This window comes from Zingiber officinale, chromosome 4B, assembly GCF_018446385.1.
Source record: "Zingiber officinale cultivar Zhangliang chromosome 4B, Zo_v1.1, whole genome shotgun sequence".
In the NCBI taxonomy this organism is placed as follows: domain Eukaryota; kingdom Viridiplantae; phylum Streptophyta; class Magnoliopsida; order Zingiberales; family Zingiberaceae; genus Zingiber; species Zingiber officinale.
Window position 1 is genome coordinate 94,850,707 of NC_055993.1, and position 17,354 is coordinate 94,868,060.

The 17,354-nt window shown below is 40.1% G+C and overlaps 3 protein-coding genes across 3 annotated transcripts; all 3 read right to left on the minus strand.

Annotated features, from left to right (window-relative positions):
* Positions 1-3,038: 3,038 nt before the first annotated feature.
* LOC121975579 (auxin-responsive protein IAA30-like) lies at positions 3,039-4,511 on the minus strand. Its single transcript, XM_042527307.1, has 5 exons — positions 4,194-4,511; positions 3,832-4,076; positions 3,548-3,701; positions 3,391-3,452; positions 3,039-3,294 (listed from the first exon to the last, which is right to left on the minus strand). Exons 1-5 carry the CDS (start codon positions 4,421-4,423, stop codon positions 3,257-3,259), a joined length of 729 nt encoding a protein of 242 aa, XP_042383241.1. The 5' UTR covers positions 4,424-4,511; the 3' UTR covers positions 3,039-3,256.
* Positions 4,512-8,708: 4,197 nt separating this feature from the next.
* LOC121975578 lies at positions 8,709-10,074 on the minus strand. The gene is made up of 3 exons (XM_042527306.1): positions 9,559-10,074; positions 9,218-9,418; positions 8,709-9,146 (listed from the first exon to the last, which is right to left on the minus strand). The coding sequence occupies exons 1-3, from the start codon at positions 10,003-10,005 to the stop codon at positions 8,829-8,831; spliced, it is 966 nt and encodes a 321-aa protein (XP_042383240.1). The 5' UTR covers positions 10,006-10,074; the 3' UTR covers positions 8,709-8,828.
* Positions 10,075-10,426: 352 nt separating this feature from the next.
* LOC121975577 (signal recognition particle 54 kDa protein 2-like) lies at positions 10,427-17,154 on the minus strand. The gene is made up of 9 exons (XM_042527305.1): positions 16,817-17,154; positions 15,011-15,110; positions 13,330-13,483; positions 12,700-12,850; positions 12,473-12,621; positions 11,526-11,626; positions 11,285-11,442; positions 10,908-11,022; positions 10,427-10,839 (listed from the first exon to the last, which is right to left on the minus strand). Exons 1-9 carry the CDS (start codon positions 17,045-17,047, stop codon positions 10,505-10,507), a joined length of 1,494 nt encoding a protein of 497 aa, XP_042383239.1. The 5' UTR covers positions 17,048-17,154; the 3' UTR covers positions 10,427-10,504.
* Positions 17,155-17,354: the final 200 nt, after the last annotated feature.

Genomic DNA, 17,354 nt, shown 5'->3' on the forward strand with positions numbered 1-17,354 from the left:
CTTCTCCTGCACACTTGATCAAAGTGTCAGACAACAACAAAACTAACTTAACCTATTTGTCATTCATCAAAACCTGGGTTAAATCGTTAGTGCTAACCGCACCAACAGAAGACCTTCTTAAAAATGATATTGACCGAACTGCCTGTATCAATAAAAATACGGTGAATAGTGTAATTAGCTATTACCGCTTTGATGATGAGGGCATCATCATGAGGGACTTCAACTCCCTCAAGGTCCCTGGGTCCGAAGCTGATTTCGGGTCCACTTGCCCGCTCCTGGCTGCAACCGACAGAGTGTATCTCGAGCTGTCTGACGCTTGCCTTCCGTGCCCGATTGGAGTCACTGCCGGTCGGCCCACCAGCTATGATGTTGATTTCTCCTCGGGACGCGTTGTTTCTATTTTCTTCCTCCCGGGCGGATGGTCTTGGCTGTTCGGACCTCCGGGTATTATCTCCACGCCTCTGGGGTTGATGTCGATCTGGCGATCTCCTGGGTGTTTGACGACCGGCTACTTGATGCCTTTGGTGCCGGTCGGAAGATGGGGACCGACGACGGTCATTCCGAGGAACGGGATGCGTAATGAAGGGAAGACTTCTGCAATCCCGAGTGTTGTGGGTGTCAGTTAGATGGAACGAACAGAACATGGGCGTCCATTTCTTCTTCGGCTTGGGCCGCTCGGCAGCTACCTCTTGAACGGCTTGATTTCTTATATGCGAGTGAGGGCGAGCGGCTTCAACTCGTGGTCCCCTTGGCGGCTGATTGCCAGTTGATTGCTTCTGCTCGGAGGGTGTCTATCGCTCGGCCGGAATTTCTTTTCTCCTTGCAGCTTGGGCTTCTTCCACATTGATATATTCGTTGGCTCGGTGCAACATGTGATCATAATCCCGAGGCGGCTTCTGGATCAGCGAGCGGAAGAAGTCGCCATCCATCAGGCCTTGTGTGAAGGCATTCATCATGGTTTCCGAGGTGGCCGTTGGAATATCCATAGCCACTCGATTAAACCTCTGGATATAAGCACAGAGCGACTCTCGGGCCTCTTGTTTGATAGCAAACAGGCTGACGCTAGTCTTTTGGTAACGCCGACTGCTTGCAAAATGATGGAGGAACGCCGTGCGGAACTCCTTGAAGCTGGTTATCGATCCATCCGGCAGCCTCCGAAACCACCGTTGAGCGGATCCCGAGAGGGTGATAAGGAAAACCCGACACTTCACTCCATCTGTATATTGATGAAGGGTAGCTGTGTTGTCAAACTTTCCCAAATGATCGTCCGTGTCGGTGGTTCCATCGTATTCACCGATTACCGGGGGCACATAGTGCTTTGGCAGACGATCTTGCAAGATAGCCTTTGAGAATTGTCGATTGGTCCGCTCGGGAGAAGCGTCCGATCGGGAAGTCTTTCCTTTTTTGCTATCTCGTATTGGCACTTCGTCCGATGAAGATCCTCGCTCGCGGTTAACTGTTGCGGCTTCCGGAGGCGTGCGGAATAGGGCCTGGTGAAATGGAACGGTGGCCTGAGGTGCTTCCGCTCGGCCACCTGAAACTGAGGTCGCTTGCTGTTCAATCCGCTCGGCTTGTGACTTCTGCCTTTGCTCCACCAGCTTAGCTGCTCTTGTCTCAATTAGCGCGTCGAGCTCCTCTGTGGAAAGCATCACCGAGTGCGGTCGTCCAGCTTCGTCCATTGATTTCGATCGGATGCAGGAGCGTTCCCACAGACGGCGCCAATTTGATCCTGTCCGAATCGCTGAATCAGCGGACGCTGGGCACGTGGTGCTCTCCTAGTTGATGACGTGGCTCCCCCGCTGACCGTGTGGAGCTCCGGCGAACCTGCAAAGAAGTCGGGCCGGGAAGGGGTTCCCGGCGACGACCCTCCGACGCTCAAGTCAGGCAAACGAGCAGCAAACAAGTGGTTTCGAATATGAGAGTCACTCTACCTCCGGCGAAGTCTGTGAGCTCTTATATAGAGCTGGAGGAAGCTCATGCACACCAATCGAGGTGTACACGTGTACTGTGGCCATACCCGGGTATGGTTTGTTAGGTGACCTTGCTTGACGCCATACTGCTACAGTTCAACCACCTTTCTGATGGGACATGAGGACATTCTGTCCTAGGCCTTCGTACATAACATGTCCTTCGACCATACTTCCTGTCAAAGGATGTTCCCTTGCTTCACATTTATGGTGAACGTCCCGCCGATCGGCAATCCCATTCTGCCCAGCCAAACTTAAATGCTAGTCTGCTCGGGAGAATCTGGGTCGTGCGCTCGGCTACGCTTATTCAGTCTGATTGATTTATGCATTGGCCGAGCGGACCTCCATGTCGGCTCGGCGTCCTTGTTTATCATGAGTGTCGGAAACCCGACCCCTCGTCGGGTCTATGCTTCTGTTTATGCCCTTGGGCCGTTCCGCCCCTACTGCCCGGTCGGTCGCCATTCCCCAATCGGCCTTTGGCCTTGGTCTTCACATGGTGTTGACTTCTCTATGAAAAAAAAAAGGGCCACCTTATCACAGGATCAGCCGACTTGATTAAAAGGCTTGTGAACATGTTCAATGATGTGTTGTGTTGAATTTATATTATTTTAATTATTAGATTTGTTGAATATTTATTCAAATGAATTTTTGAATTTGCTTAACAAGCCTACAAAATGAGTTCTAAAACGAGCCTTAAAACGAGTCAAAAAGAGCTCTAAAATTAGCCCGAGCTCGGTTAATGAGTTAGGCTCGTTAACCTTGATAATCGAGTTAATAACAAGCTGAGCTTAAACTCTTCACGAGCTTGACAATTCTAAAACGAGCCCAGTTCAAGCCTGTGATAAAAGTTTGATTTGAGCTCGAGTCGAGCTCGAGCCTGAATATAACTTAAACGAATTGAACTCGAATCTAATATTATTCAGCTCGGTTCAGCGAGTTTGCATCCCTAATCACACAACCCGAATTAAAATTTGATCTGAAATACTAAATTTAATAAATAATAAATAAATAAATAAATAAATAAATAGAACAAGGGTAGACATATAGAACCCATAATTAACACACAGCAGAGGCACATAGCAATGTTCGAGATGAGCAACACTGTTTACTGTCCATACAAAAAAAGACAGAAAATAAAAGAAAATATCTGTATCAAGAATTATACAAGCAAAGACAAATACATAAAACATATATGGAAAAGCACACTACAAATGCACAGCAAGTACACTTAATTTAATCCAGAAGCTTAATTATGTGCTGGTTAATCGTCGAATATGGCCCATCACTTTTCAGCCTCTGTTCTTGCGTTTCTCCATTGCCGTCGGTGCTGTAATTAGAAAGAAGAACAAGAAATTAAGTTTGATTAATTTGTTTCATAATTAATATTATATTCATTCTCGATCACGTAAAAATATGAACTTACCAAGTCCGACGACCTCTGATCCCTTCATGACTCGCAAGCGTTTGCAGGAGTCAACAAACATCCTGCAGGATTAATCAATATTGTATTAAATTTACTACACGAAAAATAATATATAAAATTAAACTAAGGCAATAATATATAATAAAGTATGACTTACTCCCAAGGAACGTCCCCGACGAGCATCCAGTCGCCGTCCTTGTCTTCATAAGTCGTCACATACTCGGATCCATTGATCACCAGCGCCGTCACCTTGCCGGCGCCGTTCATGAAATCCCTCACTCTTAGTACTCCTTCCTCAGATCCATAATTTCCTGATAAATCTTTCGATAATGAATTACTAATTTACAGAGAAGCCTCATGATCTCTTCTTAATTACATGTTGATCAATGAAAGAGCAGAATACAAGAAAATGAACTGATCAGGAAGTAGTTAGTTAATTACCGGAGGTGGCGAAGGAGGAGAACATCTTCTGCAAGGCCGTGGAGAGTTCCTGGTAGCTCTTGTAGGTCTTCAGGTCTACCTTACGAAGGTAAGGAGCCCCGTCCATGCTCACCTTCACAAAGGCGGCGGCAGCAGCGGCGGCCTTGTCGCTTTGTTCTTCCTTGTTCTTGCTCTCAGACTGCTGCTGCACGTTGAGAATGTTCTTCCTGAACGATCGAACCGGAGGCCAACCCACCGCCTGTGCCCTGCAGTCGACAACTAACTATTTCAATTCATATTTGTAGATCAACACAGTAAAAGATTGATTTAATTTGATCGATCGTCAAATTAGTTTCTGGAATTGGGGAGAAAGTCATACGTACTTGGGAGCTGGTGGCTTCTCATGAGGATCAGTGGCCTTGTTTCCTTGCTCGGCGGACTCTGATTCCTTGCTCTCCACAGGAGTTTGAAGCTTCAGCTTCAGATCAATTGTCTCCAGGAAGCCTCTCTTCCCGGAGCTCCTGATCACCGCCACCTCCGCTAATTCTCCGGCGCCGCCGCCCGGCAGTCCCAGACGCAGCTCAGTCTCCTCCAGCATCAACCCGCTTGCCATCACTTCTCCGGCCGCCGACGATCGACGAGAATGTCGTCTCTCTCTCTCTGCTTCTCCTTTCCTTCTTCAGACAAATTAAAGAGAGCGTATAGTTGGCTATAAATTAAGGAGACGGAGGAAACTTATAGGTGGGCCCGCGCACCCGGCCCCACTCCTGCTCACAACACGTGTGCACCGCCTGGCCGGTCCGCATCGCGTAATTAATCCCGGTTCGAACCGCCGACCGGCCCGAGGTTTTAAAGCATCGTCCATGTGCGGGGATTCCTCGAGAGACCACGAGCGGTTCACCCACGTGAACCCTGTCTCGCATTAACCGGACAGAGCCGATTAATTAAACCAAACCCGGCGCTTTTGCCGCGGTTGGATTCTCTCCGTGCATGATACTTCTACTTCAGGCTACGTAAAATATAAATACAAATGGAACAGTGGAAACATATCTGATGGATTCAGAGAGGTTTAATTTTATATATAGACTTGTTCATTGGTTTTGGACAAGTCTGGTTGCTAATAAAAATTAATCAGTGAGTGGGATTAATTAGTCACCGAGGTAAATGAATTGATAGATTCTCTCTGACAAAAGTATGAAGATGTAGGACAAGACAACCATGTTGCTAGATTCTCACTTTCATGTCTAAGATTGTGTAATTAACTTAATATGCATCAATATTAATTTATGCATTCGAACATGGTTTTGTTATAGAATAGCAAAATATATAGAGACCACCGCTAGCTCTTTTACTGCATTGTTAGTTTAAGTTTAATATTCCTTTATTCGAAATGTGATTACGCATGCAGTGCATTAATGAGCCAGGCCAGAGCTTATCCAACTGGAGACAAACATACTCTCATCCGATCGATCGAGATATGGCTACTCGATCGATCAGGAGGTTTAGTAGGGAGTTTAGGCAGCTTTAATTGTGTAATTATTAACTAGATTATAATAAAGCAGACGTATCTGCTTGTCGCATGCGAGGTCACAGTCCGTCTACAGTCGAGGTCACAATCCATCTACACTATCGAAATTAAGCTTGACATGCACAGAGGTTGTGGCCGATCGAAGTGGGCATTGCCTCACAATTAGCTAGGGTTCTTGTCTTTGGGTTGCTAAGGGAAATAATCAGAAGGGATGGTGACATAGTATGAGATATTGAATTCGTTGATTAGTGAATGTCAAAAGTAATCTTATATAAATGGTTAATTCGAAGAGAAATATAAAGAAATAAAAAAAAAAGTTAAAATACTTTTAACTTCTTTTCTATCTAATAGTATGTATTTCTGTGTTTAAAAAATAACATTTAATCCATCAAAAGTTAAATGTGAGAAATCTTATAAAATATAATTGTGCTCTTTTTTTATCATTTTTAATAATAACCTTTAGAGGGAAAAAATATATTGAATTGACTATTATATCCTTCGGTATAAATCCTCACAAAATTTATACATGCACCAAGATAAATAACAAAAAATAATAATTTTAAAAGGGATAACCAGTCAAAAACTCATTCCACCACCCTCACTAAACCAAAAATAAACTAGAATTTTAAATTGATAAATCAAAATCAAATGAAGATGGAACAAAGTTCATTATTAAAAATCATCTCCTTATCATCAAATGTGACATAAAATCAAGTAGGAGTGATTTTGGTTCATCAATTTAGAATTCTAGCTCTTTTTTTGATTTGGTGAGAGTAGTGGAGTGAGTTTTTGCCTGGTTATAAACTTTTTCAAAGTTGAAACTCTTCTGTTATTTATGCAGGTATATGTATGAATTTTATGAAGAGATTTATAAAAAAAAATAGCACAATTATCTTTTATTTATTATATATCACATATAATTATGAGAAGGAGATTTTTAATGATGAACTTTGTTCCATCTTCATTTGATTTTAATTCATCAATTTAGAATTATGATTTTTTTCATTTGGTGAGGGTGGTGGAATGAGTTTTTGGCTAGTTATCCTTTTCAGAATTGTTATTTTTTATTATTTATGCTAGTACATGTATAAATTTTGTAAGTATTTTTTTTCAAATGATATAATAGTCAATTCAATGTATTTTTTTCCTTTGAGGTTATTATTAAAAAATAATTAAAAAAAAAGTCAAGTGCACAATTATCTTTAATTTACAAGATTTTCCACATTTGACTTTTGGTCATATGGGATTAAATATTATTTTTAAACATAGGAAGGTAAAATATTACTTGATAGAAAATACAAGGTTAAAGGTTTTTTAGTCTAAAAACCTCAATATTCCCAAGAAAAAAATGACGATCGAAAATAATATTAGTCATAACAACTAAACACGGGTTTAAATAAACTCAAAACCCTAACTTATAAAAACTAGAAATACATTTAAATACTAAAAATAAAAAATTATTAAAAATGGTAAAAATATATATATATATTCTGAAAAGACCCTTATAAACAATGTTTTTTAATCTTAAAATTAACCGATTACGGATTCCGCCCAGTAATAAATCTAGATCTCTTAAAACTTTGATTAAAAAAATATATCTCATTTTAATATCTGAGTAAAAATGACATGCGAAGATTTGTTATGTCGTTCCCGTATGGGATAATGATTGAGTGCATGTGTTCAAGCAATCTCTACTCTCTACCTGCAAGCATCCCACAGATATTGCCCTACGAGATCAGCTGTCTCTAGCTACGTACCTGTGTTTAATTTGCACAGCTTTAGAAGGGTAATTTTGCATGCACTCCCCATTGATAAACAAAACTTTACATGCAGTCCCCATCAATTAAAATCTTTGTTTTCACTCCCCAGTTAAGCATCTTTACCAAATTGCCCATGATATTTTTAGGTACAAAAAGTCTAAAAATCAGTATAAATCCTCTTAAATTGAGTATATTAACTTAGAATCTAGTATATTTTCTATCAAATTGATTACGATTCTAAACCCTAAACCCTAAACCCTAAACCCTAACCCTAAACCCTAAACCCTAAACCCTAAACCCTAAAAAATAAGAGAAACAATTTTGATAGAAAATATACTCGATTTTTAATATAAAGTACTGACTTTAAGAAGAATTATACTCATTTTTGGACTTTTTATACTCAATTTTGAAATTTTTGTACTAAAAAATCTGAGGGGCAATTTAGGTATCAATATTTGCATGAGAGAGTTGAAACAAGTAATACTTTGCATGCAGGGAGTGGAAACAAAGTTTTTTGGACATGGGGATTGCATGCAAAGTTAACATTATGATTGGGGATTTTTCTCTAATTTACCGTTAGAAGAACTACTTTTTTTTTGAATTTATTAGAATATCTGGACATTTTTACTTGATAGAAATAGGAGAGGAAGAAAGATCTTTCAGTTATATATTCTCGATGAAGGATGAGTTAATTAGTAACTCTATTCACTCACACAAATAAAGAAGAGGAGAAGAGGAAGAAGACAGCAAAGGAAAGGTGCCCCCTTGATGGTGGCTTCCCTTCTACTCAAAACAAAGAGGCAATTGTTTCATGTATTGTCAGAAATTAAACTAGGAGGGAACAGTGCACCTGTGTGCCGATGTGATGTTAATTAAAAAAGTCGAGACCTTGATCAATTACACCTTCATCCACTCTTTGATGGCTCTACCTGTGGAATCCATGATTACACGTTCCTTTCCTTTTGGACATTCAAATACATACTACATGCCTCTTGATCGTATAGATATGCATTTCTTTTTCCCATCTCTTTCAGCAGCAATAATTCTGTCCCTTTCCGCAGGGCCATCTGAAACTTAATGACTACAAGGATTGGCGCGTTCGGCAGTACCACTCGTGTGGCCCGTCGGCGTCCTCATCTCAGAACAGGATGAGCATGGCATTTAACTATTGTTATGGCCTGAGATATGTGACAGACGGGCAAGTCTTGAAGGAGGTGAGACGGTGCGTGGATGGCTCGAGCAGTGCGTGCATGATCAGAAGGGCCGTCCACTTAAATGCATCTCTTTCAGATGAGCTGTTACAGAGGACCACAATCTCATGGATACATCTTGATCCATGTTTTAAGATAATACACTATTTAAACTCATTAATTAGGTAAACATGTTGAATTAATCAGAAACCTCTGTCTACCTGAAAATCTGGGATTTTGTCCACCAGATATGTTGCAGTGTTGATTGGACCGCTACTACTCCACTGGCCTTAAATCAGAATTATTATTGATCACTAAATCAGACCATGCAGAAAAGCGTGATTTTGGAAGCATCAAAGGCGTCAGTCAAATTGTTCTACGCAAGTGAAAAGCAATACAAAATAACAAATGATTGCTGAAATAATTTTGTTGCATCGAAGGACCGACAATTATAACACCTTACTGAATGTTTCAGTAGAGATCTCACTCGACCAGTGAGGTACAAATAAAACTATAGTAAAGCGATAATAAACTTTCTGATCAAGAACAAACATGGCAAGGCGAGTTGGAGATTGACATCGTCCCAGATTGGCACAAACAGGCACAGAGTCTCTTGTTGGGGCTGTCGTCGGTTTTTTCCAAGTAGACGCCGATGGCGTTGACATGAGACGCTGCCCTTCCAAAGAACCCTACGACTTTGCAGTCGCATGGAAGTCGGCAAGGAGGGAAGACCGATCCACCGCACCCTTTTCCGAACGAATAGGAATTCTTATTCGTCACGATTTCCAGTTTGGTTAAACTGATCGTGTCGTAAGTTCCTCGAATCGACGTGATGTGCTCGTTCTCCCCGAGCTCAATCTGCATTCAGGTACGTGAAATGTATGAAACTGTGTTCATTTTATTGTCCATTGTTATCAGGTATATCAAACCTGATGGAGAGTGCCGCCTTCGCCTCCGATTCTCGGCGTCTTGTATTTTCTACAGTTGAAATTGTATTCTATCTGAATGGAGTTGATGCGGTCGTCTGCGCTCACGTTGAGGGTTTTGATGTTGTGAAAGGATCCAATGTCCCAATCGAAGCCTAAACGAGGTCCCCATGGTCCTTCTTTTCTTTCGTTTTCACTTCCGCACTGCATGTATTATGTGCATTTGAACTCAACCAAACCTCTCAATAACTCAGACAGTCGACTTTTAGTTGGTCCTCTGTTTTTGAGACTTGGTGCGATTTATATATATCAGAATTTAGTCGTGTTTAAGGATATGTATTCACCAGCGTGTAAAGATCTTGGTCGGCCACCACATTGAGGGTTCTGTGGACGGCAGCTTCGACTTTCTCGAGCGATTTGAGCGTCGAAAAGCCGCATTGGCTGTCCTGGCCGGCGGCGGCTGCCAGCTCGTCGAGGCAGCCGGCGAGGTGGCGGAGCTGCTCCATGGCGTTGTCCTCCTTGCAGTACATCTCTTTGATGAGTTTGAGCTGCAGGCGCTCCAGTTGGCACTTGATCTCCTTGAGCTTGCAGGCCTGCAACGTCGACGACGAAGCCTCCGGCGACTCAACCACTGCGACGGCGTCCAAGCTATTGATCAGGCGGCAGAGGAGCTCGACGACGCTGCTGCAAGGAAACATGATGAATGATGATGACGACGACGAACGATGAAGCCAAGTAGTGATGGAGCATGGAGTGTGCGCATGGCGGTCATTAATAGCGTGTGAGTGCATCTCCGAAGCATCGACATCGAGAAGCTTGAGGACAAAGAAAGAACAGAAGAGGGTGGGTTAAAGGGAAAGGTAAAGATAAAGAAGAAGAAGAGGGGATTATTAAAAGAAAAGATAACGCTTGTCGTCCTATTTCAACATGTATGAATTTGTGCATGGTGTAAAATTTTAAAGGGACGATGATTAAATGGTGTGAGATCGAGATCTATATAAGACAAATCAACGTGAGAAAAGGAAAAGAAGCAATGTGCCGCATGTGCTTATGTGGGTTGTGGTGGGGCCCGGCAACCCACGCAATGGATTATGGGAGTTTCCAGGCTGCGTTGCCCCAACAAGGCCCAACATTGAGCCCAACAAGGCATATATATAATAGGCTTTGTTGGGCTGTATGGCTATAGGATCCTCTATCAGAAAAACTTTCACAGCATTCCAAAGCTCATTCTCCGTTAAACCTAAACATTGTCTTGTAAACAAAAGTCATGATCCTCTGGGTCAAAAAATTCTATTTGTCTCCTCGTCCCAACATTCCGCCTAACCCACCCATGTCTTTCGATCCCATCTGCTTCATCAAGCTCTGAAGACCGCCCATGCCGCCTATCTGCTTGAGCATTTGCGGCGGCAAGACCTTACTCATGTGTTGCGCATTCATATTTCGAGACAAAGAACTCATATCGCCTTTCTTTGGGATCTTTAGTCCCTTCATCTTACTCCAAATTTTGGCTAGGCGCTTGTATTCCTCCATCATCTCCATGACATCTCTGACCGACCGGCCTGAGCCCCTTGCGATCCGCATAATACGGGAATCATTAAACAGTTTTGGATTTGTGCTGTCCAACTCTGAGTTGCACGGAAGAAACGAGGAATAAGAGTTTATCCAATATTGTAGTATTAATTATCATAGTTACCTGCATTTGTCATGGAATCCATCATGGTCATGTAACGCTTGATTTTTGCTTGACTTTCCTTCTCATGACCTTTCGGCATCAACTCTGAGCTAGATCCAGGTAGCATAGAAAAGACCTAAATGCAACATAGCGCTGATCAGAAGATCTGGAAAACAAATGGAACCATATCTTACTGGAACGGGATTAGAATGCAGGGCATGAAAGACAAAAACATGAAAGAATATATCGACCGGTAAACGATAACAGTTCAGTCCAAGACTAGTATGATGTAGCAACTGCACTAATAGGATGAATAATTGAAATTAATGGTCGTTTCAAAAAGAATCATAATAAATAACAGAATAATGTCGTCGATACAAGCAAAATTATTTTCAGACCTGTCCAATAGGGCCCATTTTGAGGATGTTTTGGAACTGCTCGTACATAAGTCGGAGAGTAAAACTTCCTTCGGAAAGCTTCTGCAAAAGCTCAGGTTGCTGATCTGTGGGCACAACTTCATGAATTTTGTCCATGAATCCAGACCAATCACCCATACCTACAAAATGGTGAAGAGTCGGCATTATCAGTCACCACACAAGGATAGTGGCAAGCATCAGAGTAATATGAATATCACTACACCTAAAAGACGACTAACAAATGGCTTCACATCAAAGACTTCAAACTCCTCCATGTGCTCTCCAGTTCCGATAAATATGACAGGGCTTTTAGTGGCTGCGACTCTGCAAAGGGAGAAAAACCAGCAATAAAAGCTAGTTATGATATGCAAAGTGAAGTAGAAAAAAATGACTTGGAAAGGAAAGCAGAAAATCTCATAAACCCTCAAGTGAAGACAGACACTTTTTAAAAAGAAAAGGAGAAAGATGGAAAAGTAGTTACAGAACAGGTGCCTATTCCAAAAACTGCAAAGAGGATGGACATCATAAATGTTTGATGGAAGAAACTATATTTGTAGAGTTTAGTACTAAGGCAACATGATAAAACAAGAACTCTCATTGACCATGATCCAATTGATAGATTTCTAAGACTCGTCTTGACTTCTCAGTTTTTCATTTTAATTTGCATTACAGATACATGGTTTTTGCGCATGAGATGACTTTTTGTAAGATCTACCAGTAGTATGTTGGCGAAGAGGACAATGCCTCATCCACTAAGTTGGTGGGTATACTAGCAATATTTAATCAATGTCTGATACAATGAAGAGATTTTCAACAAACAACCATAACGCATGTTAATAAACAGAAATTATTCAATCATGTACAAGCGTGACAATTTGAGCTTGTTGCACCTAAATTTAACTTTAGTCTCAACACTATGATTCCTTAAAAACATATAAAAAAAACTAGAAGCTAGTGTTGGATATGAAGTATTCATACAAGTTTATATCACGACAACACTGATTGAAGATAGATAACTAGTGATTAAGGTTGCCCACCAGAGGGTGCAATAATATTATACAGAAAAACCAAAGCATATAACACATTGATCAAAGTTCATGGAAAAACAATATACTGCCCAAAGTTTGCAAATTATACTCCAGTCAGGTAAGTGTAACAAAGAGTTCTTACGCACTAAGTGCACCACCTCCTTTTGCATGGCCATCCATTTTAGTGATAATCACAGCTCCAACTGCTACACTCTGTTTGAAGGCTTGGGCTTGATCAAATGCTGCTTGACCAATACTACTGTCCATGACAAATATGATGAGATCGGGTTTCTGAGAAACAAGGAACAAGGTATTAACATGTTAAGCAACACTTGGATGTGTATATGAAATAGAAAGAACAATATATACCGTTGCTTCTGACACTTGACGCATTTCTTCAAACAAAGCAGCCTCTTGTTTGTGTCGTCCACTTGTGTCCACAATAATCAAATCTCGATTTTCTTTTTTAAATGTTTCAACTCCTTCAACAGCAATTTTTACAGGATCTGATTCCATATAGCTGTAGCATCAAGTGATCATAGAGAATAAGAGATTATTAAATATGCTGAGCAAAGACTTAAAGTGCATAGACAAGAACAGCATCATACCACATGCAGTTACAAAACAAAATAGATACAAGTTACAATATACAATTAGCTTGCTGGACAGGCTGAATCACTATTTTTGTCCCTATATTTAACTATCTCATGCTTCTAAACTTCTTTTACTATATTTGATGTATCACTATATTCAACTATCTCATGCTATCACCATATTCAACAATCCCATGCTTCTAAGCTTCTAAAAGATCAGTAAATTGTAAAAGATTATTCAATTATTAGATCACCATCAACACCCATTGTGCTGATGGAAACACAATATTTGTTGTACTGAACAAAAAAAATTCAAGTTGTTCCAAACAAAGACTGCTAACAATAAGCTAAAATGGAGCAGCTTAGAGGAGAATAAGAAAAGATCAACAATTTCTGGAAACAATACCTTCCATAATAGGGGATTTTGGTTTTTGTTGCATTTTGCTTTAATTGATCAAAAGCACCAGCTCTAAATGTATCAGCACAAACTAATGCAGGTTTCCATCCCTTCTTTTGATGATAATATGCATATTTTGTACAAGTTGTTGTCTTTCCAGAACCTGATAGAAACCAAAGTCTTAAGTGACACAAGAAGTTGTGTGAACATAGAACCAATTCTAAGGGGAAAGCACACATACATACTACAGGTCAGTGCAAAGCGTTACAAGTATAGGTTGTCTCTTTAGTCATCTATTATGTCACTCATATCAATACAGGTGTAATAGTTCTTTTCGATAAACACAATATAAATTTATCCCTCTCAACTGGGTTAGTGGGCTCTCTCCTAAGGTTAGACTTTTTCAATCGGCTGACTGGGGCATGGTTTAGTGCAACAGCATAACCTCCTTCCCCAACCAATTTACCATTTTTTTCAACGACCTTTCTGTTCTCTTTGACTCTCAGCGTAATCGGTTTCTATCCCAATATCCCTTCTTTTTGTAGAACCCTTGATGATTTGCCACTTCACTTTGAAACTTTTGAATCCTTAAGGTATCTTCAAAATTCAGTTTGAGGAGAATTCATTTTGCCAATTGTACCAAAGATTGGCTCAATTCAGTCAAAGTATTTTCTGAAGACCATTACCGACTTTATATCTACTAGGCATACATCAATATCTTTACTCCAGCCTAAGGAGTGTTAGTCTTAGAGGTGATAATTATAAGCTTAGCCGGTGGAGTATTTAGTCATTGATATTATGTCAGTCCTATATGAGTGTGTGTGAAAAATTATCCCTCTGAACTCTAGTAAATGCACAAGATGTTAAGCATAGATAATCTAAAGTGTTACCTATGTTGGATTCGGACATGTGTTGGTAACAAAGAGTTGGGAATGTGGGACTCACAACTCTGAGATGATGAGCTAAAGTTTACATATAAAATAAGTTGCTCAAACTGGTGGAGCTGAACAAACAAATAGCATGTCAGTTACAAGATGCCTTATAAAGGAGGAAAAAGAAAATTGTACTTCCAGGGCTAAACATAAAAAATCTCACTTTGTCTTGAGGTTGAATGGAAATCTAAAATCCCATAAAAGGATTCAACAAAATCCCAGAATCTACTTTGTTTGGCCTCCAAGGAAAGTTAAATCATACACTCAGCAGAATCCTTGCTTCCATTTTTTGGATTGCTCCTTTAAGGCTAATGAAACCATAGTCCTAGTCAGGGGAAAAAAATCTATGTTTCTATAGGGATAATAATGGATATTAGGATTGCATAGTGATGTGACCTCATGCATTGATTTTTGTACAAAATGTAGTAGACGTGACCAATGATTGCCATGGTGTTAAAATAAACAAACTCGAGCAAGAATCAATAAATCAAAAGACACTGGAAATCCAATGCATATTCATATTAAACAACCAAACTGTTGTTTGTTGCATGTCTTGTTGTCGATATATCATATATTCTGTAATTGTGGTGGCTCACTCTTTTGTCTTTTTTTTTATCCAAGTCATTGAAGAAAATTAATTGGCAACAGCACAAACCTGAGTTATTTGTGAAAAGCATCCCAAGCAAAATAAATTTATACTGTAACTCTGACCATTATGATGATACAGGTGTCAATTGAAGTGCCAATTATTGTTTTACCTTGGAGGCCGACGAACATTACCACGCTAGTCTTTCCCTTCTTGGGAGTGAAAGAAGGTTTTCCAGGATCCAACATCTTGCATAGCTCATTGAAAACAGCCTGACGACAACAAAAATTATTTTTGCAATTAGAATTGGAAGAATGATTCAAAAAACAGAATCAGCTAACAACAGACCTGTGTAAAAATAACAATTCAAAATGCCAAATCATTTGTTTAGATTGACTGCAGTGTTAAGAGTAATTTTCAGACACTGTACACAAAAACGAATTTTGGGGAAAAGGAAGATAAAATAGTGAGCAATTAAATAATGTGCATTTAGAATCCTTCTCATTTTTTATGCAAAAATATGTTTTTACATGGTGAGTCGTGGAAAATACCAAATACTCATTGCACAGCAAATTATGATAATGGCATAGCTATCGATGTAGGGCCTACCTCTATCCCTTGCACCTTCTAAATCTAATTGATCAACTTATCTAAAGAATCTACTCATTGCATTCAAAGATGCACATATTTTTAACCAATTTATTTCATCTAATCATTTTTATTGTACTCCTAATGTTTCTATTTTCATCTATTCATAAATGAAAACTCATATCATGTAGGGCATCAGATCCAAACACATTGTTCTGATAAATTACCACAACCTTAATACTACTCGACATATGTAATGTCTCATGTGTCACTGTCAATTATGTCAATGAGTATCATGTAATGTCAACACTCAACACCATTTGGCATGATTCAACACATGTTAAGATGAATTATGATAACTGATGTCCATACAAAATAATGTTACTATTCTAAATGGAACATTGTCCGAAATTAAGTATATAGTTGGTTATCTTCTTTTTCTTCTTCATTTCCTTCATCCTTCCACATCTAATTTGCTTCCGACATCATACATTGGAATGTCAACACACACCAAAAGAATATCGTTCCCATCAAAAATTAAAACTTCAGTACAACCTAAGATTTGAAACCTTGTTTTTGGCCCTACAACCCAACTGAACAATTTTGTCTCAGGAGAACTAACTTTGTGTTTGTGTTTTAAATTTCTCAATCCTCTTAAGCATAAAGTATACAATCATATCCATGCCAAACCAAAACCACAAAAAAAGGAAACTAAAAAAAACATGAAAAATACAGTAAACACAGAAAAGAAATTGTTATCATTCGTTGTCCTGCTAAGATTTGCAGTGAAAAATCATAAGCAATTTAGACCTCTTTCATGTATACAAAAGCTTGACTCTGGGCTTGTCTTCTTCCATGGAAACCACTACTTCAGCAATAAAAAAATAAAAATAAAAACAAAAACACTGCCCTCAGGAAACATAGAAGGGAAGTATTAACCCTTAAGAATATTAGCACCAATTATGCAGGGATATCACAAGTTTCAGAAATATAATCCCGGCTCCTCTCAATGATCAACTGCTAACGAAAAAATGAAACCGTGTACCAACATGGTGGCACAAAACCGGGCATTTCCCATCCATCACTATTCTATTTGCAGATACTCGATACTCCCAGAGGTGAACATAGACGCCACGAAAAGACTCCATACCCAGGAAACATAGAAGCAATAATGTAAATAAATCAATTCAAACTAGAACGCATAAATCATTCATGGTAAAATCCAACAAATCCTAATTCCAAATATATGGTTAAGCACCTGCTTTTTCCCACGAGAACTTTTAACCGTAAGATCTTTTATAAGCGCAAAAGGAACCCAAAAAAACACACGCACATACACAACGATCAGTTATGCTTATCCTAGATCACCAATTCACTTCTATCAGAATACCTGTTGAATAATACGACGCTTGTTGTGCCCCGCGGCGAGCTCGTCGAGGTTGACGATCCGCTTGATGTTGGCCTGCATGTCTCGGACAAGCTTGAACTGCACGTCAGACTGCAGCAGCGCGCGCGAGATCTCATTGAGGCACTCGCTGAGCACCTTCTCATCGATGATCGTCGCGTTGCTCATCTGCTGCAACGCGCGGGCGATGCTCCCGCCGAGCTGCGCGAGAACCATCTTTGCGCCGAGTTTCGCCTCCCTATTCCAATACTTGGGACTAGGGTTCCGGTTCCGGAATGGGGAGAAACAGAAGAGATATCGAGAATTGGAGAAGAAGGAACAAGCAGTACAAGAACAAACCTCAATACATACTATTTATAGTGGGGACTATGCATTATTATTGGGCCGTGAACAAGCGGAAGAAGGCCTGATATAGAAATGGACCGCTCCCTTGGGCTGGGCCCAAATGCCCGGAATATTTTAAATAGCCCATAACAACTAAAAAGAGATCGGACAAAGATAAAAAGGGTGTTTATCATTTGAT

Coding starts and splice junctions, on each gene's coding strand:
- LOC121975579 (XM_042527307.1), bottom strand. CDS start 4,423: ATGGCAAGCGGGTTGATGCTGGAGGAGACTGAGCTGCGTCTGGGACTG. Junction 4,077..4,193: donor GAGAAGCCACCAGCTCCCAA/GTACGTATGACT, acceptor TGTCGACTGCAG/GGCACAGGCGGTGGGTTGGC. Junction 3,295..3,390: donor ATCAGAGGTCGTCGGACTTG/GTAAGTTCATAT, acceptor TTCTAATTACAG/CACCGACGGCAATGGAGAAA.
- LOC121975578 (XM_042527306.1), bottom strand. CDS start 10,005: ATGCACTCACACGCTATTAATGACCGCCATGCGCACACTCCATGCTCC. Junction 9,419..9,558: donor ACCAAGATCTTTACACGCTG/GTGAATACATAT, acceptor TAATACATGCAG/TGCGGAAGTGAAAACGAAAG. Junction 9,147..9,217: donor AAGGCGGCACTCTCCATCAG/GTTTGATATACC, acceptor ACCTGAATGCAG/ATTGAGCTCGGGGAGAACGA.
- LOC121975577 (XM_042527305.1), bottom strand. CDS start 17,047: ATGGTTCTCGCGCAGCTCGGCGGGAGCATCGCCCGCGCGTTGCAGCAG. Junction 12,851..13,329: donor AAAATCCCCTATTATGGAAG/GTATTGTTTCCA, acceptor TTGATGCTACAG/CTATATGGAATCAGATCCTG. Junction 10,840..10,907: donor GGATTCCATGACAAATGCAG/GTAACTATGATA, acceptor CGTGCAACTCAG/AGTTGGACAGCACAAATCCA.